The sequence below is a fragment of the Salvelinus namaycush genome, chromosome 41, assembly GCF_016432855.1.
Source record: "Salvelinus namaycush isolate Seneca chromosome 41, SaNama_1.0, whole genome shotgun sequence".
Lineage (NCBI taxonomy): Eukaryota > Metazoa > Chordata > Actinopteri > Salmoniformes > Salmonidae > Salvelinus > Salvelinus namaycush.
The window spans coordinates 5,088,679-5,111,383 of NC_052347.1; the positions used below are offsets into that span (position 1 = coordinate 5,088,679).

The window sequence follows — 22,705 nt, forward strand, 5'->3', positions numbered from 1 at the left end:
GGGCGATGGTCTCGATTACCTCTTTGAAGGGCACCTTAGAAGTAAGGGTGTGTCCATGGTAGATGACAGGCTCTCCTTTGTCCCCGTCCCAACAATCCAGTTCCACACAGCGACAGCCCTGGTTCAGAGCTCTGGTTCACACAGTACATATTCTTAGTGTGTGTGTGTGTGTGTGTGTGTGTGCCTGTGTGCATGCATATGTGCATGAGCCTGTGTGTTTGTGTGTGTGCGTCTATGCGCATGCATATGTGTGTTTGTGTGTGCGCACGTGTGTATTCAATACCTGATGTATGGCTCGGCGCTGCTGGCGCTGGTGACCTGGTCCTTGGTGAGGTAGGTGTTGTGTGAGGATGAGATGAAGTAGTGGGCCAGAGGTCTGGTCATGTCCTGGTGCACCCTGGCGTGGTCGGGGTTAAACACATCGTTCTCCAGGGACAGCATGTACATGGTGAAACCATTCTGGGTCATGAACTGGTTCTTCTGGGCTGCAGGGAGGAGCGGCACATCAAACCATCAACCTTTTATGAGGATTATGAACAGGAATAGACGGGTATAGACATGCTCATACGATTGTGGGAAAATAAAGTCAAGGGAGGAACTGGCCCTGAATTTGCAGCAGTTAAATATGTCAAAAATAAAAACATAAAACATTCAGATAAATAAAAGGACAGGGAATGTAAGGAATGCAGTATGAAAAAAAAGTATGAAAATGTATGCTCTCACTACTGCAAATGACTACAATGTCAAATGTAAGGTCATAAAAATCCAAGGCTAAAATGATGTTCAGTGTTTCTTCGGGCCTACCCCAGTCGTTGAGCTCGTAGGTGCGGATGAGGCTCTGAGCGTGGATCAGTGACGCGTCCTCCCCCTGGTCTCCCAGGAAGTCTCTCAGCTCAGCGGTGGACAGAACACAGCCGTTACCAGAGTAGTGTCTGAACACCGCGTCCAGCTCCGGCCGCCTCATCAGCTCCCTGCAGAACTCCTCGATCTCTACGTGGTCCAGACGGCCGTCACACGACCGGTCAGCTTTCTGAGAGAGGGACGGAGGATAGGGACGGAAGGACGGATAGAGGAGAAGGAGGGACAGACAGACAGAGGAGAGGGAGGGACAAAGAGACAGATGGGCGAACGGACGGACGGACAGACAGAGAGACCTTCGTTAGCGTTGTTCTGATTAAAACACACATACACAACCCCTCCACACATTTTCAAAGCGCTTCCCTAAAAACAGAGGGCTGGATCAAAGTTAATATCTTCAATTCTCATAGGTGAGCCATGTTCATATGATCAAATCTATGGGCGCGCACTGATTTGCTATGGGAGTGGCCAGCAACCCCATCCACTCCCATAATTCATACCATATAAACAAACATACACTCCACACATTGCTGCACTGCAGTTGGTTTGATGTTCAGTCTCTGAGGAGATGGATGGGCAGGGTTGGAGAAGGAAGGAGCAGGAAAACAACTGGACTTTAACGGAGAGGGGAGCTGAGAGACTTAGCTAGCAGTACTCCTCAACTATGGAGAAATGACTGGCTGCCTGATAGAGAGGGGGAAGACGGGGAAGGACGAGACCGCCTGGGGAGAATGAAAGACGGCAGTAGAGAGAAGAGGGCAGGAGAGAGAGAGAATGAGTGAGTGAGTGAGTGAGTGAGTGAGTGAGTGAGTGAGTGAGTGAGTGAGTGAGTGAGTGAGTGAGTGAGTGAGAGAGAGAGAGAGAGAGAGAGAGAGAGAGAGAGAGAAGAGAGAGAGACCTGCTGGTTGGCTTGCCACTGGGTTGGTAATTGAACACAGACTCCAGGCTGAGAGTGAAACACAGCCCCAATCTACTCCACAGCATAACTGAGTAAACAATGGCCTTCAGCCAACAACAACATCTCGCTCACGCACATACGCACACCCATGCAGTCAAGGTCTATACACATTAACCTACAAGCCATACTAAATGCGGCACACACATATACAGTATGTGCTCACCTTGAATAGCGAGCGCGCGTACTGTTCGTTCAGGTCTATGTTGATCATCTGCAGCAGGCGTTTGACCTCGTCGTAACTCATCTTCCCATCGTCGTTCTCATCAGCCCGTCTCAGGTAGCCACGGATCCAGGTGTGGGGGGTTAAGGAGAGCAACCGGGGGAGCATTCCGAACCTCTAACCCGAAACACATCCTTAAAAAGTACATTCTATGGTATATACAGTATGTATAGACACAAAACACATCTATACATACAGGCAGGGTTGATGTACGTGCATACTGTATATAAGCACATTACAGCCCACATCCAACTATGGGTAAGGGTCAAGTGCATCATTTCTTAATTCACAGCAAACCAGGAATCAATTGTGTAACCGTTCAGAGGAGGATAAGTGTCTAAATCAACTACCAGGAATTGAAATGGAATACACCCCAGTCTATGATTCAGATGTGTGTTGACTGTAGACACAGATGTCCTGTTGTGCCAACATCCAAAATACTTAAAGCCTCCTCCAAGGCCTCTAGTGGAATAGAACACAGGGCGGACGTAGAGAGAGGAGCCTATATGACACCTCCCTCTTCCAGGACACACACAACAATAAGAGCTTTCGCAAGGATGGTGTTTATCAATCTACTGCAAACACTGCTGGGACATGCCAGTGCAAAACCGCACCTCAAATCTTACCCAATTACAAGCCACGGCACTAGCCTGGACATGTCCCAGAGCACCTACCGCTCCATTTGCTTTCAAGATCTGGCTTTGCGTTTTACACAAGTGTGTCCGTCGTACACCTGTGTCACAAACAACCCAGCGGCTATACCAGGGATCATGTTTGACAAGATAGTCAGACTATATTTAGACGGTGCTTTTTGCTGGGCCATTGCTGCACATCTTAGGAATGCTGTGGATGTGGGACGGTGCATGTGACAGTGTTATGTTCAGAGTCAGTCACCATAGCGATCCTGGCTGCCCAGCCTGCACTATAATTACTCTGGGCCGAAGGCTGGCAGCCTGGCACAGCGCAGCAAAGGCCCTCGGGGCGTAAAGGATATTGGTCCAGTTTCTCCTTCTGGGTCATGTTGGCCACACGCTCCTTCAGCGTGCGTATCCCTCGGACCCAGTGCCTCGCCTCCTCCTCACAGGCGCAGAGGAGGTCCAGACTCTTCCTGGCCCCTCTGAACACCACCGTGAAGCACTGATTCTCTGGTACCGACCCGGATAGTCTCCGCAGAGCCTCAGACTGGCAGCCCTCACGCACACACTCCACCTCTGTCACTGAGACTGGCACAGAGAGATGTGGGGGAGGGGAGGGAAGGTGGGAGAGGAGACGGTGGGGGAAACAGAGAGAGTAACTGTATCAATCTGGGTGTAGGACAGAATACAAACAGGACACCAAAACACGTGGAACTTGAAGGGAGGTTCGGAGCTGAAAGGTCGTGAACTTTAGGGGGAGTGTGGTAACATCCACGTAGCAGTGTGACATGGCATCTCGGTGCTGGGGTCCTGATTTGGCTCTGAAATAATACGACTTGTACAGACACAGACCTGCGTCAGCTGCGGCTGCAGGATATGTTTATGACTCAGGCCTACATTCATCTTTATGACAAGGTCCACATGTAACCAGCAACTCCACGACACTCAGGGCACAGCAGTCAATCTGACACTCAAGTGTAGGCAGGACCTTTGGCCCAATGCCATGACGTGTTTGTGTGTGTAAAGAGATAAAGGAAGAACGAAGAACACTGTCTTATTGACTTCTAGAGAGATTAGCATGTATTTCAGCTCTTATTTATAACAGCAACATATGTGGTGAAACCTATGTTGGGGGGGGGGGGCTTTACACGTGATGGCTGACCCTCTGCCCAGCAACACAACACCGGCCTTCAACACATCCAGAATAGAGCCTGGTGAAGGTTTCAAACATAAGACTAGCTCCACCACAACGACAAACCCCATATCCCTCCATTAATTGAATAGCTGGAATTGTGGTTGGGTTTGTGGAGTCGCTTTCAAATCAGTCAGTCGGTTATTTAAGTACATATAGCAGTGCCTTTCTACACTGGGATCAGCTTTCCAGAGGCCGGGGCAAATAGTGACACACAGACCAACGATGGCTCAGCTACAGGGCTGACTGTGCCAGAGCCAGGGGCCTGGGGGCCAGGGGCCTGGGGCAGCCACTAGACAACTGTCTCTTCTGACAACGGCCTCTTTCTGCTGAACAGCCCCCGCCTCTCCACCTCCTCAAAATCGCTGACACATTCCTGCCCATCGCTCCATGACAAGGGTGACATTTCAATGCGGAGAGTAGGGGGAAGTGTGGTGTGTGTGTGTGTGTGTGTGTGTGTGTGTGTGTGTGTGTGTGTGTGTGTGTGTGTGTGTGTGTGTGTGTGTGTGTGTGTGTGACTGGCACAGGCGAAGTGTTAAGTGCGGTGCATATTCTCTAAAGCCCATCTGAACAGAGGGGATCATGCTGAGCTGCAGGTGCCAGACCCCAAAGGCCCTTGAGACCACCTGTAGTCAGCATATGTGTGTGTGTGTGTGTGTGTGTGTGTGTGTGTGTGTGTGTGTGTGTGTGTGTGTGTGTGTGTGTGTGTGTGTGTGTGTGTGTGTGTGTGTGTGTGTGTGCGTGTGTGTGTGTGTGTGCGTGCATCTGCAGCCGCTTTTGTGTTATCAGTAGCTGTCTGCTGAAGTGGTCAGCCTGCCTTTGTCGTTGTTCTGCTCTAACTGCGGCCCGGTTGGGGGAAGACGACGTCACCTCCCACACCAGCCACCTGGCCTCTCACCCTGTTGTACATGAGGCCTTATCCAGAGACATACAGCGCATTTGGAAAGTATTCAGACCACTTTATTTTTTCCAAATTTTGTTAGGTTACAGCCTTATTATAAAATTGATTAAATACTACACACAATAAAGCAAAAACAGGTTTTAATAAATCTTTACAAATTTTTGAAATATCACATTTACATTAGTATTCAGACACTTTACTCAGTACTTTGTTGAATCACCTTTAGCAGTGATTACAGCATCAAGTCTTCTTGGGTATGACGCTACAAGCTTGGCACACCTGTATTTGGGGAGTTTCTCCCATTCTTCTCTGCAGATCCTCTCGAGCTCTGTCAGGTTGGATGGGGAGCGTTGCTGCACAGCTAGTTTCAGGTCTCTCCAGAAAAGAGAGAACTCCTAACCCTAAACACATCCTTCAGTGGTGCTCTGGAGCAGGTTTTCATCAAGGATCTCTCTGTACTTTGCTCCGTTCATCTTTGCCTTGATCCTGACTAGTCTCCCAGCCCCTGCCACTGAAAAACACCCCCACAGCATGATGCTGCCACCACCATGCTTCACCATAGGGATGGTGGCAAGTTTCCTCCAGACATGATGCTTGGCATTCAGGCCAAAGAGTTCAATCTTGGTATCATCAGACCAGAGAATCTTGTTTCTCATGGTCTGAGAGTCTTTAGGTGCCTTTTGGCAAACTCCAAGTGGGTTGTCATGTGCCTTTTACTGAGGAGTGGCTTCCGTCTGGCCACACTGTCAACTGTGGGACCTTATATAGACAGGTGTGTGCCTTTCCAAATCATGTCCAATCATTTGAATTTACCACAGGTGGACTCTAATCAAGTTGTAGAAACATCTCAAGGATGCTCAATGGAAACAGGATGCACCTGAGCTCAATTTCGAGTCTCATAGAAAAGGGTCTGAATACTTATGTAAATAAGGTATTTCCATTTTTTTAAATTAATACATTTGCGAAAATTTCTCAAAACCTGTTTTCGCTTTGTCATTATGGGGTATTGTGCGTAGATTGCTGAGATGTTTTTAAAAAATCCATTGCTGTAACGTAGCAAAATGTGGAAAAGGTCAAGGAATCTGAGTACTTTCCGAATATACTGTGTATTTAGAGAGTTGGGCCAACTTGTAACATGTTGAATATTGCTCTAATTCCAGACATTCAGTTACATGGCATTGGTTACATATTCACCATGCACTGTTAATGGGGAGCTAACATGGCTGCCATAGAATGTTGAAGAGTCATGTAAAATGCATCATAATTCCAAAAATCGCATTGGCCCAACTCTCTAAACGCATGGCTCTGGCCTTATCCATTCCCCACAGCAGCGGGTGCTTCCTGGGTCCCCGAGGGACAGCGATGGGAGAGAACTGGGACCTAATCGGAATTCCATGACCGAGGAATAGTCCTTGCTGAAGTGACATAGTGGGGGGTGGATTGTGCAACGAGTGAAAGAGAGAGAACGAGAAAGAGGAGAAAGAGAGAGCGAACGAGCGGTAGAAAAAAAGAAAAGAGAGAGAGATGAAGGTAGAGAGAAAGAGAGCGTTACAAGGAGGTCATGCAATTACAACCTCCCATCAGCATTATCCCATTCTTAACCGTTGCCCCTCAGCTTGCCTCCTAGCCCAGGGTGTGTTAGGTTAGCAGCAGTGCTCTCAGACTCAGACTAGTGGGTGTTAGACGGTAGTAAGGAAGTGTTGTGTTCCACTTGAAGTGAACCACTGTGGCTCTATGCTGTCTGAGTCGACGTGATGAATGTACTCGCCTGACCTTGACATTCATAACCCGTCACAAAACACCTCATAAACCTTGTACTCGTTAACTGGACTTTGGAATTGAGTGGAGATAAACTTGTCTGTGATGTTTCCACTCTATGTGTAGGTGGGTGTGTTTGCATGTGTGTCATCTAGGTCACTAGTATAATACGTTTGTACAGTGCGACTCGAAAATGAAAATAAAATCGGATTGACTCAGGCAACTCCAAAGCTCTAAGGACCGCCAGCACTAACTCGTAAAATGATGTGTCAGAGACATGTTTAAACTCTTTAGTGTAGTAGTGGTGGTTGTTACGTCACGTCCAAACCCTGCAGTCATAAAAGAGGTTTACCCATTTGGTAGGGCTATAATCTGACACAAGCGTGCACGCACGCACACACACACACACACACACTCATCCTTCGTCACGCATGCCAACAACAATAATTAGCCTGTGCAATCAGATCCCTATGGGCAGGGCCAAGGAGCCCTATATTTGTCCTATGGAACATGGAGGGACCAGAGCCATGGCCTCTCATTTACCGGAGGGATACTTCAAGAGCAATCTGAGAGGCAAACCCTGTAGGTGTAGATCTATTAAACTATACTGAGATTTAGTACTGGTTTAGGAGGCCTGACGACTCTAAGCGCTTCACCGGCTGCCCACCTATCCCTCTCCTTAAACCATTGAACTTTGTATGTGTGTTTTTGGCTTTACTATCCTTGTGGGGACCATAACTCACAAGGATATCAAAAACAAGGAAGTTAGCACAATTGGGGACATTTTGCCGGTCCCCACAAGGAAAAAGGCTATTTTAGGCTTAGGGGTTAGGTTAAGGGTTAGAATTAGGGTTATGGGTTAGGTTTAAGAGTTAGGGTTATATTTAGGTTTAGGGGTTTAGGGTTAGGGGTCCAGGAAAATAGGATTTTGAAAGGGAATAAATTGTCAGGTTTTGGCCAGGACTGTTCAGGTTTTGGTCACTAGATGTCCCCATTGCACCTTTTTTGTACCTTTTGTTTTTTCCTTGCTCTAATTATTGTTTGCACCTGTGTGTCGTTCCCTTGTTAGTATTTAAACCCTGTGTGTTCCTCAGTTCTTTGCTCAGTGTTTGTATGTTAGCACCCAGCCCCAGCCTTGTTGTGAACATATATTTCTCTTATTGGATTTTTCCAGAGGTTCTCTGGTTTAGTTCTTGTGTATTTTTGAGTAGTCTTTTGAGGTTTGTTTTTCCCTGCTGTTTTTACCACTTTGTGGAGTTTCTTTGTATTTAGGAGGATATCCATTTTGTGCCTCTTGGCTTTATTTTGGACGTGGTGGATTTATATTCTTTGCCTGAAGATCTTGTCCTTTTATTAAACCACCATCTCTAGTACTGCTGAGTCTGCCTCATCTTCTGGGTTCTGCCGACTATTAGTGACTGTTTCTCTCACCGGGTCCTGACAATAAATAGTTTGTTCCCCACAAGGATAGTAAAACATGTGTGTATTTTTTTGTTTAACTATCCTTGTGGGTACCAGAAGTCCTCACAAGAATAGTAAAACAAGGAAAATTTGACATTTTGCCGGTCCCCATAAGAAAAAAAATGCTATTTTAGGCTTAGGGGTTAGGTTTACAATTAGGGTTAGAACCAGGTTAGGGGTTAGGTTTACAATTAGGGTTAGAACCAGGTTAGGGGTTAGGTTTACAATTAGGGTTAGAATCAGGTTAGGGGTTAGGTTTACAATTAGGGTTAGAACCAGGTTAGGGGTTAGGTTTACAATTAGGGTTAGAACCAGGTTAGGGGTTAGGTTTACAATTAGGGTTAGAACCAGGTTAGGGGTTAGGTTTACAATTAGGGTTAGAACCAGGTTAGGGGTTAGGTTTACAATTAGGGTTAGAACCAGGTTAGGGGTTAGGTTTACAATTAGGGTTAGAACCAGGTTAGGGGTTAGGTTTACAATTAGGGTTAGAATCAGGTTAGGGGTTAGGTTTACAATTAGGGTTAGAACCAGGTCAGGGGTTAGGTTTACAATTAGGGTTAGAATCAGGTTAGGGGTTACGGTTAGGTTTAGGAGTTAGGTATAGTTTTAGGGTTAGGGTTAGGGGTTAAGGTTAGGCTTAGGGTTTAGCATAAGGTTAAGGTTATGGTTAGGTTAAGGTTAAGGTTAGGGTTAGATTTAGGGTTTAAGGAAAATAGGATTTTGGAAGGAAATCAATTATTTGGTCCCCAGAAGGATAGCGATACAAAACTGTGTTTGTTTGTTTGTGTGTACGTGTGTGTGTGTGTGTGTGTGTGCATGAGAGAAAGGGGAAGCGGTCAAAAGTTTATGATTACAAATAGCTTTCCCACAGTTTAATGGGCCAAAACATCTAACATCTGTCAACATTTTCTCTCTTTTTCTTTAAGGGGATTGTAATCATTAGAGTACTAATATAAAGTGCCTGCTTCCCTTTCTGATTGGCCCTTTGCCTGCAAAAGATTAGCTAGCTGAGGTAAGACAATATCTTGAGGCTAACGGATAACAAGTCTATGTACATTGTTTCTAATGCCGCTTTTATACCTCTTTGTAACAGTGGTTGACCAATGTGAACCTTCAGCATGTTTGGAGTTTCTGTGTGTACTATATGGATGCATTACTACAGGTGACACTGCCAAAATAAAGGAAACCCCAACATAAAGTGTCTTAATAGGGCATTGGTCCACCACGAGCCAGAACAGCTTCAATGCACCTTGGTATAGATTCTACAAGTGTCTGGAACTCTATTGGAGGGATAACAACACAATTCCTCAAAAGAGAAATTCCATCAGTTGATGTTTTGTTGATGGAAACTCTGTCTCAGGCGCCGCTCCAGAATCTCCCATAAGTGTTCAATTGGGTTGAGATGTGGTGTCTGATGCGGCCATGGCATATGGTTTACATCGTTTTCATGCTCATCAAACCTCGTGCCCTGTAGATGGGGACATGGTAGGCAAAATAACGGCATACTGAGCATTTTATACATGACCCTAAGCATGATGGGATGTTAACTGCTTTCAATATACCTTGTATCCCTCATTTACTCAAGTGTTTCCATTATTTTGGCAGTTACCTGTATCATACAATTACACAGGTTATAGCATCTGACTTAAGTCCTGGCTCACAGCATAATATCCCTTTAATTATTTACAGGGAAATGTAGACAAGAAGGCATTATTGTTGGCCAACATGAAAAGCCTAAATGGCTTAGGACAAAGAGCTGGCTAAATTAGTCTACTGAATCAGGTCTAAGAGGAGGGTTGAATAGACTACAACAAGGGACTGTGCTTGCGGAAGTCCTGTTCGTTTGTTTATACATGATTATGTTCTTGTATATAGCCTTCCCTTCATTCAAAGCTACTTTTCCTAATCTGATATCGGTTAAGTTTCCTTTCCAACTATTGCAAAAGCCTCAGATCCTGAAAATCAAAAAAAAAAAACATCCTCCTCTCGTGACCACTCCCTAGCCTTCTTCTCGATCTACACCTACCCTCTACCCCCCCTTTCCCTTAATCCACACCCTTATCCTTTCTCCTCCTCTTCCCTTATGCCTCCTTTTCTCCTCACCCACCCCTCTCTTTTCTCTCCCCCTCCCCATACCTATTCTTTTCTCCTCTTCGATCCCTCTCTTTTCTTTCCTCCTTCCCCATACCTCTCCTTTCCCCTCATCTACCCCCCTCCTCCTCTGGCCCCTCCCTCCACCCCTCCGTCACCCCATTGTATACTCACAGGTCTGTTGTGCCTTGGCCTTGCGGGAGCTCTTGGTGGACTCACACCACACGGTGACCCCGTCCTCCAGCAGACGCAGGCTGCGGCTCTTCTGCCACCTCTGGGAGCGTACCTTCACCATGTTGGAACCGTGCATCATCGCACGGACATCCTCATCATCCAGCACCCCTGGAAACACACACACACACAGTCAAATACACTGTTATACACTTTTAGGTAACGTGCAGTATCACTGAATTTTCCGGTATGATGTAATGTAGTGTGTCACTGACACTGTGTCATTGTTGAACACACCCTCCAAGTCCTTATTTCATTCACTCTAGTCTAATTCAATGTTAGGCCATCCACACCAAGCTCCACTGGCAGTTCATTGAGAGTTCAGTCTGTCTGCTCTACTGTCGTAAATGTCAGTAGAATTCTATGAGCCATGTTCCTTCTTGGCCTTCTCTCGTCATGCTATTGCAGTAAAATGACTGTGACGCTTATTTTGTAGTATAGGGACTCAAACACTCAATATCATGTCAGGATGAAGACGGAGGGTTAGGAGTTATTTTGGGGGGGGGGGGAGACAGGTATGCTAACAAACCAGTCAAGCACAACCCATTTCAAGATCTCTACTGTGGTTGTATTGTGTGTCGAGGGCTTGGCACCAGTAGGGCGTTCCAGGGATGACTCACTCACCTTTCTACATACAGCAGTCATCTTCCTTTGGAAGCACCACAGCCATGACTCACAAACACAGGCCATGATCTCATAATTACGGCCTAAACTTTGTTTTATATACAAACCCCTGAAAGGAGCAACACTGAAACAAGGTTGACATTCAGGTTACTGAAGCAGGAAATCACCACAGAATCTAATGAATGTGAGTTAGAACTCGTTGTTTATTTCCCAGCATGCAGTATAAGCCAAGCCAGACTTTGGAACTCTGCACAGCAAAGGAAGAAGTGGAATGCTAGGATTTGAAACGAATGCCAATGTTCCAAAGATGAATCTTCCTCACAGGCCAGAGGCAGTCCAACGGAGAACTGGAAAGGGGGATTTCATGGAAAATGGGGGGTTTACAGAGCTGCAGAAACAGATTGTCACAAATAACTAGCTAGTCAGTGAGTCTGGAGTTGCAGCAGCTCATCTAGGCAGGGAAACCTATCTCCGCTAATGGTTATTTGATACTAATGTGATTCACAGATACAGCCTGCTATCCCTGACGTGCATGTCACAAGGGACCTATTAGAGAAAAACCAACCTCCAACGTCAAAAATGTTGAGCAGCTTTATCATCTATGTTAATAAGAGCAGAGTAAACAGACAAATATGGAAAATGGAGAGGAAAGATCGGCAGAGCTGTAACAAGACATGCACCGTCACGTTGTAAGTGTACACGGTATTGTGTACTTGGAACTGCATTCAGACACCAGTGAAAAGAAAGAGATAGTATTTTCTCTGTTTCTCCGTCTGACAGTTGGATGCCTCTTTGGTTCTCTGCAGTAGGTGAATGGGACCTCGTACACTGTTCAACTGTGTATTCAACTTCAAAAGAGGATTTCAAAGGAATGCTCTGAAAGAAACTCCCTCCCTTTCCTCCTCTCTTCTCTAAGTCTCTCAAGTATACCCTCAAAGATTTATTTCAAAAACTGTTTCCATGGATGCCCTCATCTATTATTTCTCTTGAATCAGCTAAAATCCCTTTCAGAGTTCTTTATACTGCCAATGCCATGCCAGTCTGACTGAGCTCATCACAGGCTTCCAGAGCTGGCCTCTATTCACGATAAAGTGCACTACTTTTGTCCAGGGCCCACAGTAGTACCAAAAGTAGTGCACTATAGGGAATAGGGTGCCATTTGGGTCGCAGCCGCAGGCTATGAGAGACAGTACACCATGAGCAGCTCAGTGCTCTCACCCACTCCCCTCCCCCCTATTCCTCTCCCCCTAAGTAGAAAAGAGGGGAAGCAAACTGAGCCCAGCCATGTCTCTCTCTCTCTCCAGCCGTTGGTCAAACACAAAGAGAACCCTCCTCCTCCCCAACCCCAAGCCTCCACCATAACAACCGTGTTTGACACAGTCAGTCACCAAGCTGTTACCACATGCCAGGAATTCCCACAGGCTGAGCACTGAGCACAAGGACCCTATTAACAGCAGGTCAGTGACAATGCTAAGCTATCCTAACTGACCTGTGTTCTCGCTCTGCCCATCCTCACACCACTAACCCCAACCCTTATGAGCCTGTTAAATTATTATTCCTGGACCTACTGTTGTCACCTCACTGACTTCAACCCTATTATTTTTTCTCTGTCCCGTCCCTATACCTCCCCATCCAGGAATACGTATATGGAAAATCTGTGCACATGGGTACATATGCAAATGTTCAGGGATGCTGGATACCCCCACCGCCGACCGAGCCGAGAGTTTTAGTATCAAGCCCTCCTCACCTTGACAACAGCATTACAGACATGTTATATGCTAAGAGAGACCTGTCCATACAGTAATACTGCTGTAATGAAGCACATGTGGGCGTGAGGGGAGAAAGAGGAGGCTTTGAGGCCCATGAGCTGGGTACTCTGTTCATCACAGCTCCTACAGCACGCCGAGGAGAATTTTGTTGACACGCACTTTGGGCCGGCAAATTGGGCAAGCATAACAACCTGGCTGGCTAGCAACGATAAAAAGGTATATGAAACCAAACACACAACGAGATGGGGGTTCTGAACAGAGGGAGAGGGAAAGAAGGAAATATATCATTACAACAGCAGAAGGAGTGAAGCGGAAACAGAAGGAATTAACTACAAAATAAAAGGTTGGGATATGGAGGAGTGAGACTCGGACATAAGTACGAGGGTGAAGATACAGAGAGAATAGAAAAGGCTGTGTCTCAGGGATAAAACAGAGAACCAATTATAACATGGGATCGTTCATTTGTTATAAACACAAGTCAACATGTAGTCCATTTGATGTTGGAGAATCACAAGCCCAGTCTCAGACTTCATCTTTCTCGCTCTCCATGTCTGTCTGTGGAACTAAGTACAGGACCCCATGGGACCTGCTGTGAACATAGGTGACGTGTTGCATTGATTCTAGGTAAGAAATGAGCCAACTGAGGTCGAAACAGCAGTGTTGAACTCAATCGAATCAATGCTCTCGGACACAGACTGGGACCGAAGCCAAGGAAAACGCTGAGCCCTGATAAGCAGAGAAGGGCACATCAAAGAAGGGGACTGCTAGACTGAGAGGGTTGATTTTCTGAGATCACACCAATAAACCGCCATATATCCATTTTCAGAAATGTTGGCAAATTAGCTTTTGATGTTTAAAGAAATGATGAAAGAGATTGGTGTGTTTTTTCACTATCTAACCATGGCATGGGATTGTTCAATGACAGACATGTATTTGTTTAAATATAGAGCATTTGGAAAGTATTCAGACCCCTTGACTTTTTCCAAATTTTGTTACGTTACAGCCTTATTCTAAATCATGTATAAAAAATAAGGGGAAAAAAATGTTTTAAAAACATTTTTGCAAATGTATTCAAAATAAAAAACTGAAATATTACATTTACATAAGTATTCAGACCCTTTTCTCAGTACTTTGTTGAAGCACCTTTGGCAGTGATTACAGCATCAAGTCTTCTTGAGTATGATGCTACAAGCTTGGCACACCTGTATTTGGGGAGTTTCTCCCATTCTTTTCTGCAGATCTTCTCAAGCTCTGTCAGGTTCGATGGGTAGCGTTTCTGCACAGCTATTTTTAGCTTTCCCCAGAGATGATCGATTGGTTTCAAGTTCGGGCTCTGGCTGGGCCACTCAAGGACATTCAGAGACCTGTACCGAAGCCACTCCTGCATTGTCTTGGCTTTGCGCTTTGGGTCGTTGTCCTGTTGGAATGTGAACCGTCGCCCCAGTCTGAGGTCCTGAGCGCTCTGGAGCAGGATTTCATCAATATACTCTCTGTACTTTGCTCCATTCATCTTTGCCTCGATCCTGACTAGTCTCCCAGTCCCTGCCGCTGAAAAACATCCCCACAGCATGATGCTGCCACCACCATGCTTCACCATAGGGATGGTGCCAGATTTCCTCCAGACGTGACGCTTGGCATTCAGGCCAAAGAGTTCAATCTTGGTATCATCAGACCAGAGAATCTTGTTTCTCACGGTCTGAGAGTCTTTAGGTGCCTTTTGGCAAACTCCAAGTGGGTTGTCATGTGCCTTTTACTGAGGAGTGGCTTCCGTCTGGCCACTCCACCATAAAGGCCGGATAGGTGGAGTGCTGCAGATCTGGTTGTCCTTCTGGATGGTTCTCCCATCTCCACAGAGGAACTCTAGAACTCTAGACCATCGGGTTTTTGGTCACCTCCCTGACCAAGGCCCTTCACCTCCCTGGAGGCCACTGTGCTCTTGAGGACCTTCAATGCTGCAGAAATGTTTTGGTACCCTTCCCCAGATCTGTTCCTCAACACAATCCTGTCTCGGAGCTTTACGGACAATTCCTTCGACCTCATGGCTTGGTTTTTGCTCTGACATGCACTGTCAACTGTGGGACCTTATATAGACAGGTGTGTGCCTTTCCAAATCATGTCTAATCAATTGAATTTACCACAGGTGGACTTCAATCAAGTTGTAGAAACATCTTAAGGATGATCAATGGAAACAGGATGCACCTGAGCTCAATTTTGAGTCTCATTTCAAAGGGTCTGAATACTTAAGTAAATAAGGTATTTTTGTTCTTTATTTTTAATACATTTGCAAAAATGTCTAAAAAACTGTTTTTCGCTTCGTCATTATGGGGTATTGTGTGTAGATTGCTGAGGATTTCTTTTTTAATCCATTTTAGCATAAGGCTGTAACGTAACAAAATGTGGAAAAAGTCAAGGGGTCTGAATACTTTCTGAAGGCACGGTATATTCATCACATATACGAACATTCCATTCCAGCTAAACAACAGATATAGTGTTTGGCCAAAAAACAAACATTTTCATACACATCTAAAATTGATGAATTAAAAATCAAAGATCTATTTTACACACACATGAAGGTACCTATAAGCAATAATTTCTGATGAAAAAACACAAATGTGAAAAATTGGTGGATATAGTGTTTTTGAAATCAACTTTTCGTTCTACTGCAGCAAATCAAATCCTCAATACACAACCATAAATTGCAACTTCCCCACTGTAAAATGATCGCAACTTTAATTGACATTTACGTTTTAACTCATAGTTATACCACATAAAGTGAGTTGTGTTTAACTTGGAACGAAGGAAAAATGCCACAGACCACGCAAGACAACATTGATCCTATCAAATCAATTTTTATTGGTCGCATACACATATTTACCAGGTGTTATTGCGGGAGTAGTAAATTGCTTGTCAAAAAGCAGGTCATGTCATATGATGTCACCCAAACCAAAACAGCTCATTAAATTCTCATATGATCATATAGGCGAGGGATCGTCGACTAGATTCAGCTGCGAGAGAATTTTATCTTGAGCGGAGGGTCAGGGGGTTGGAACATAATAACAAATCATTTATGGACTTCAAATTGACCACAAGAAGCCTAAACAGATTACGAAAACATAATCACTTTAAACCTTGTTTACATTTGTATACAATCACTTATACAGTATCTCTATAATATGCGTGAAAATCCTTTGGAACAGATTTCCAAAATCAAAATCACTTGAAGCTGATTCGCCAGTCTTCTTACAGTATTTTATGTCCAACAATAAAAAGATAAAGATATAGCCTATGTACTAACTAGAATATACCAAACTGCAACACTTGGCAAACACAGGCATCGATATGTGTTAATACATGTGTGGCTGATATTGCAGTCTCTCTGCAGCCAGACAGTATGCATCTGCTGGGTTAACGACATTTGGAGAAAACCTTTGACCCCTAACATTTGAAAAACACACGGCCACTGGGAACTAGGTCTATGGAAACATTACTTTGTCAACATACTCTTCTTCTCCGCCATTTGGAAAGTGTGTCTTCACACATACCTTAAACAAATCACCCTACCCTAAAGATTCCATACTACTACTAAATGCTATTTCACATGCTGGCAAAAGAGGGTGAAGTTAATAAATGGTGCATAACTCAGGGTAGTTCCGTTTCCCTTAGAGAGTATAATGGGGAAATATCCATAATGTCAGAGACATTGTAATATAAAGTGTATTGTTTTTAAATGCAGGTTCTTCTTTGGTGTGACTTAAGTTGTCCTCGATTTGATGTGCCAGAACAGCTTGTGAGAGGTCATGAAGTCCCAGAGCTGCAAGGCCAGCAGCACTTCTGAACTCCTGCATTCCAGCCAGTTACAGACACAACCATCTGATACTGTTAGTTTGGTCTGTCATGACGAACAGGACCTCATGCATGGAGAATCTATGGAGTTAGTGTTAGGATTAGGGTTAGGCATCCCACAAATCATTCAATGGCAAAGGTCAATTCCCACCAGGATGCAAAATAGCTAATTAAAAAGTGTTTCAGGTTAGTGTAGTCACATTCTGTGATAGCACAGGTCAGAGTGCTAATCTCAGAGGCTTTCAAAACAAGAAGAAGTCATAGAACCCCTTGGTCATAGAACCAAGTCTGACATACACTACCGTTCAAAAGTTTGGGGGTCACTTAGAAATGTCCTTGTTTTTGAAAGAAAAGCACATTTTTTGTCCATTTAAAATAACATCAAATTGATCAGAGATAGAGTGTAGACATTGTTAATGTTGTAAATGACTATTGTAGCTGGAAACGGCAGATTTTTTATGGAATATCTACATAGGTGTACAGAGGCCCATTATCAGCCTCTGGGATGCTGACCTTCTAGGCAGAGTTGCAAAGATAAAGCCATATCTCAGACTGGCTAATAAAAAGAAAAGATTAAGATGGGCAAAAGAACACAGACACTGGACAGAGGAACTCTGCCTAGAGGTCAGCATCCCGGAGTCGCCTCTTCACTGTTGACGTTGAGACTGGTGTTTTTCGCGTACTATTTAATGAAGCTGCCAGTTGAGGACTTGTGAGGCATCTGTTTCTCAAACTAGACACTCTAATGTACTTGTCCTCTTGCTCAGTTGTGCACCGGGGCCTCCCACTCCTCTTTCTATTCTGGTTAGAGCCAGTTTGCGTTGTTCTGTGAAGGGAGTAGTACACAGTATTGTACGAGATCTTCAGTTTCTTGGCAATTTCTCGCATGGAATAGCCTTCATTTCTCAGAACAAGAATAGACTGACGAGTTTCAGAAGAAAGTTCTTTGTTTCTGGCCATTTTGAGCCTGTAATCAATCCAACAAATGCTGATGCTCCAGATACTCAACTAGTCTAAAGAAGGCCAGTTTAATTGCTTCTTTAATCAGAACAGCAGTTTTCAGCTGTGCTAACATAATTGCAAAAGGGTTTTCTAATGATCAATTAGCATTTTAAAATGATAAACTTGGATTATGTCACGATCGTCAATGAGAGAGAGAGAGGACCAAGGCGCAGCGTGTTGAAAATACATCTTCTCTTTAATTGGAAGAAGGACAACGAAACAAAACAACAAACAGACGAACGTGAAGCTATCAAAAGACTAAGTGCAAACATGCAACATAGACACAGACAATTACCCACAAAACCCTAGTGCCTATGGCTGCCTTAAATATGGCTCCCAATCAGAGACAATTAATGACATCTGTCTCTGATTGAGAACCCTTCAGGCAACCATAGACACAGCTAGACTTCTATACTAAACATAAACCCAACTACTCTAATAAACCCCCTAAACCTTCCAACCACCCTAGACACTACAAAAACCACATACATTCCCCATGTCACACCCTGACCTAACTAAAATAATAAGGAAAACAAAGAATACTCAGGCCAGGGCGTGACATAACCCCCCCCTTAAGGTGCGAACTCCGGGCGCACCAGCATAAAGTCTAGGGGAGGGTCTGGGTGGGCGTCTGTCCACGGTGGCGGCTCTGGCACTGGTCGTGGTCCCCACCCCACCATAGTCACTACCCGCTTACTTAACCCCACTAGAATAAGGGGCAGCACCAGCCTAAGTGGCAGCACCGGACTAAGGGGCAGCACCGTACTAAGGGGCAGTACCGGACTAAGGGGCAGCACCAGGATAAGGGGCAGCACCAGGATAAGGGGCAGTACCAGGATAAGGGGCAGCACCAGGATAAGGGGCAGCACCAGGATAAGGGGCAGCACCAGGATAAGGGGCAGTACCAGGATAAGGGGCAGCACCAGGATAAGGGGCAGCACCAGGATAAGGGGCAGCTCCGGACTGAGGGACGGCAGCTCCGGACTGAGGGACAGCACCGGACTGAAGGGCAGCACTGGACTGAATGGCGGATCCTGGCTGGCTGGCTCTGGCGGATCCTGGCTGGACGGCTCATGGCTGGCTGACGGATCTGGCTGCTCATGGCTGGCTGACGGATCTGGCTGCTCATGGCTGGCTGACGGATCTGGCTGCTCATGGCTGGCTGACGGATCTGGCTGCTCATGGCTGGCTGACGGATCTGGCTGCTCATGGCTGGCTGACGGATCTGGCTGCTCATGGCTGGCTGACGGATCTGGCTGCTTATGGCTGGCTGACGGCTCTGGCAGATCCTTTCTGGTTGGCGGCTCTGGCAGATCCTGTCTGGTTGGCGGCTCTGGCAGATCCTGTCTGGTTGGCGGCTCTGGCAGATCCTGTCTGGTTGGCGGCTCTGGCAGATCCTGTCTGGTTGGCGGCTCTGGCAGATCCTGTCTGGTTGGCGGCTCTGGCAGATCCTGTCTGGTTGGCGGCTCTGGCAGATCCTGACTGACGAATGGCTCTAGCGGCTCCTGACTGACTAACGGCTCTGACGGCTCGGGACAGACGGGCGGCTCTAATGGCTCGGGACAGACGGATGGCTCAGACGGCGCTGGGCAGACGGATGGCTCAGATGGCGCTGGGGAGACGGATGGCTCAGATGGCGCTGGGGAGACGGATGGCTCAGATGGCGCTGGGGAGACGGATGGCTCAGATGGCGCTGGGCAGACGGATGGCTCAGATGGCACTGGGCAGACGGATGGCTCTGGCCGGATGAGGCGCACTGTAGGCCTGGTGCGTGGTGCCGGAACTGGAGTCACCGGGCTAAGGACACGCACCTTCAGGCTAGTGCGGGGAGAAGGAACAGGGCATACTGGACCCTGGGAGCGCACATTAGGCCTAGTGCGTGGTGCCGGAACTGGTGGTACCGGACTGGGGACACGCATCTCAGGGCTAGTGCGGGGAGCAGCAACAGGACGCACAGGACTCTGGGGACACACAGGAGGCTTGGTGCGTGGTTTAGGCACTGGTGGTAAAAGGCTGGAGACACGCACCATAGGGCTAGTGCGTGGAGGAGGCACTGGTGGTACTGGGTTGGGGCGGGGAGGTGGCGCCGGAAATACCGGACCGTGCAGGCGTACTGGCTCCCTTGAGCACTGAGCCTGCCCAACCTTACCTGGTTGTATGCTCCCCGTCGCCCGACCAGTGCGGGGAGGTGGAATAACCCGCACCGGGCTATGTAGGCGAACCGGGGACACCATGCGTAAGGCTGGTGCCATGTAAGCCGGCCCGAGGAGACGCACTGGTGACCAGATGCGTTGGGCCGGCTTCATGACATCCGGCTCAACGCTCAATCTAGCCCGGCCGATACGTGGAGCTGGAATGTACCGAACCGGGCTATGCACGCGTACAGGAGACACCATGCGCTCTACTGCGTAACACGGTGTCTGCCCGTACTCTCGCTCTCCACGGTAAGTACAGGGAGTAGGCGCAGGTCTCCTACCTGACTTCGCCACACTCCCTTTAAGGCCCCCCCCAAGCAATTTTTGGGTTGTACTCACGGGCTTCCAGCCTTGCTTCCGTGCTGCCTCCTCATATCGCCTCCTCTCGGCTTTCGCTGCCTCCAGCTCTTCACGAGGGAGGCGATATTCTCCCGGTTGTGCCCAAGGTCCCTTTCCATCCAATATCTCCTCCCATGTCCATGAATCCTGTGTAGGTGGGTCCTGTTGCCGCTTGACACACCGCTTGGTCCTAGAATGGTGGGTAATTTTGTCACGATCGTCAATGGGAGAGAGAGAGTGGACCAAGGCGCAGCATGTTGAAAATACATCTTCTCTTTAATTGGAAGAAGGACAACGAAACAAAACAACAAACAGACGAACGTGAAGCTATCAAAAGACTAAGTGCAAACATGCAACATAGACACAGACAATTACCCACAAAACCCTAGTGCCTATGGCTGCCTTAAATATGGCTCCCAATCAGAGACAATTAATGACATCTGTCTCTGATTGAGAACCCTTCAGGCAACCATAGACACAGCTAGACTTCTATACTAAACATAAACCCAACTACTCTAATAAACCCCCTAAACCTTCCAACCACCCTAGACACTACAAAAACCACATACATTCCCCATGTCACACCCTGACCTAACTAAAATAATAAGGAAAACAAAGAATACTAAGGCCAGGGCGTGACAGATTAGCTAATACAATGTGCCATTGGAACACAGGAGTGATAGTTGCTGATAATGGGCCGCTGTACACCTATGTAGATGTTCCATTAAAAATCACCAGTTTCCAGCTACAATAGTCATTTACAACATTAACAATGTCTACACTGTATTTCTGATCAATTTGATGTTATTTTAATGGACACCAAAAATGTGCTTTTCATTCAAAAACAAGGACATTTCTAAGTGACCCCAAGCTTTTGAACGGTAGTGTATGTTTAAATTGAAACAGTGTTATCTTGTGGAACCCATCTCAATTTGATGTCTTAATGAATGGTAGGGAAAAAAACTGTCAAGTATATTTCTAAGGTTTATAAATTGTTGTTAGATCATATGCTAGTAGACACAGATGTTACTAGATTGAAATGGGAACAAGATTTACAGGTTGAAATAAGCAGAGAGGAATGGTGTAATATCTGTTTGAAAGCACACACAATGTTCCTACAACTTCAGACACAAGCTCCAGAAAAACTTCACAAAATGAATGCTGAAATGTCTTTCCCTTGTTGGTGCTGTAAGAGGCAAAAAGGGGTACTTTTTAATCACATGTTTTGGTTAGCAAGCACATGCAATCTTATTTCAATGTTTTGGGAATCCGTAATCAGCACAATTTCAAAATGTTTACAGATTTCTATCCCTCTCATGCCCAGCTTGTGTTTGTTTGGGACTAACGAACCAGATCCATGGAACAGGAATCAGAAAAAAATAGATTGATCTGTCTGTGCTCGTGGCAAAGAAATCCATAACATTATTCTTGAAATCAGATATTCCTCCTAATTAAACACACTGGCTAAATTAAATATCTAGCTACATCCGTCTGGACAAGATTTTCTATAACCACATATATGGCCTTCCCACATCCCATTCATGGCAATAAGGGCAAATAAATAATGAGTGACATGTTTATTCATTTAAAAAAAAATTGTGTTGATGGTTTTGTTGGTCTGATTGTATGCATTGCTGTACTTTTTTAGGTACTGTACTAGCGAGCATCTGTGTGTATGCAACACATGGGGGGGGGGGGGGGGGGGGTGAAAAACATGTATTATTTCATTAACTGTATCATGCATTGTGGTGAAATTGTACTGACACATGCTAATAAATACATACAGTATATACACAACACAAGAAGACGGAGCGTGCGTGTAAATACACACATACATAGTATGACATGGTTCTGTCGTCTAGACTGACAGATATCCAGAGGCTTTACATGGACTTTGACAGGTGCTCTGTCCATCCTCAGCAGTTCTCTATTTTAGTTGAGGTGTGACCGTCAGCTAAGGGGGTTGGGGCATGGTGAGAGGGTGGTGGGAGAGCTAGGCACAGAGTCAGAGATGTTCACTGGTAAGTGTGTGTGGGAGTGGGGTGGAGAGCCTGAATCACAAGTGGGTCAGTGAGCTGTCGGACACCACACAAACACATGACCACTTGTCAGCACCCACACACTCTCCACTTGAGTTGACCTCTCTTTTCACACAGTGTGTGTGCGTGTGTGTGTGCGTGTGTGTGTGTTTACAAAGACCATTGCATAAGTGGATTTCAAGCAATAGTATATTTCGTTTAGCAGAACTGATTACTGCCAACGCCAAGGCATATTGTTCACCATTTATCTTCCTTGCATTATAAGTTGTCAATGAGAAGAAGTCTTCATTTCCATATTTAAACATTCAATGCCTCCTGATAACTTGGTAAAATAAGCACTGATGCCAATTGATGTGGAACGCAATAGCCTAACTGTCATTAACCTTACCTTACCCTGCACTGATTTATGTCCCCTTATGGACCAGAGCAACACACAAATACACAGGAAACTAATAGTGATAACTAGTCAAACAATCAACAGTTGTAAAATGTAACTTTTTTTTAAAGGCAAAGCTGAACTACGTGCTCTTATATCTGTTGTATCAAAATTAAACAAGATTCAAGGAAACAAATGAAAGTAGTTTTGACA

At 45.8% G+C, this 22,705-nt stretch overlaps 1 protein-coding gene across 1 annotated transcript in view; it reads right to left on the reverse strand.

Moving 5' to 3' along the window:
* The window catches only part of LOC120033912 (1-phosphatidylinositol 4,5-bisphosphate phosphodiesterase delta-3-A-like), a 29,984-nt gene that overhangs the window by 6,533 nt on the left and 746 nt on the right, over positions 1-22,705 (reverse strand). The window contains exons 2-7 of the mRNA XM_038980303.1: positions 10,249-10,416; positions 3,031-3,259; positions 1,980-2,109; positions 805-1,030; positions 284-485; positions 1-131 (exon numbers count right to left, since the gene is read on the reverse strand). The exon at positions 1-131 is cut by the window's left edge and continues 14 nt beyond it. Of these exons, the coding sequence (XP_038836231.1) occupies positions 1-131; positions 284-485; positions 805-1,030; positions 1,980-2,109; positions 3,031-3,259; positions 10,249-10,416 (1,086 nt within the window). The remainder of the gene's footprint in view (positions 132-283; positions 486-804; positions 1,031-1,979; positions 2,110-3,030; positions 3,260-10,248; positions 10,417-22,705) is intronic.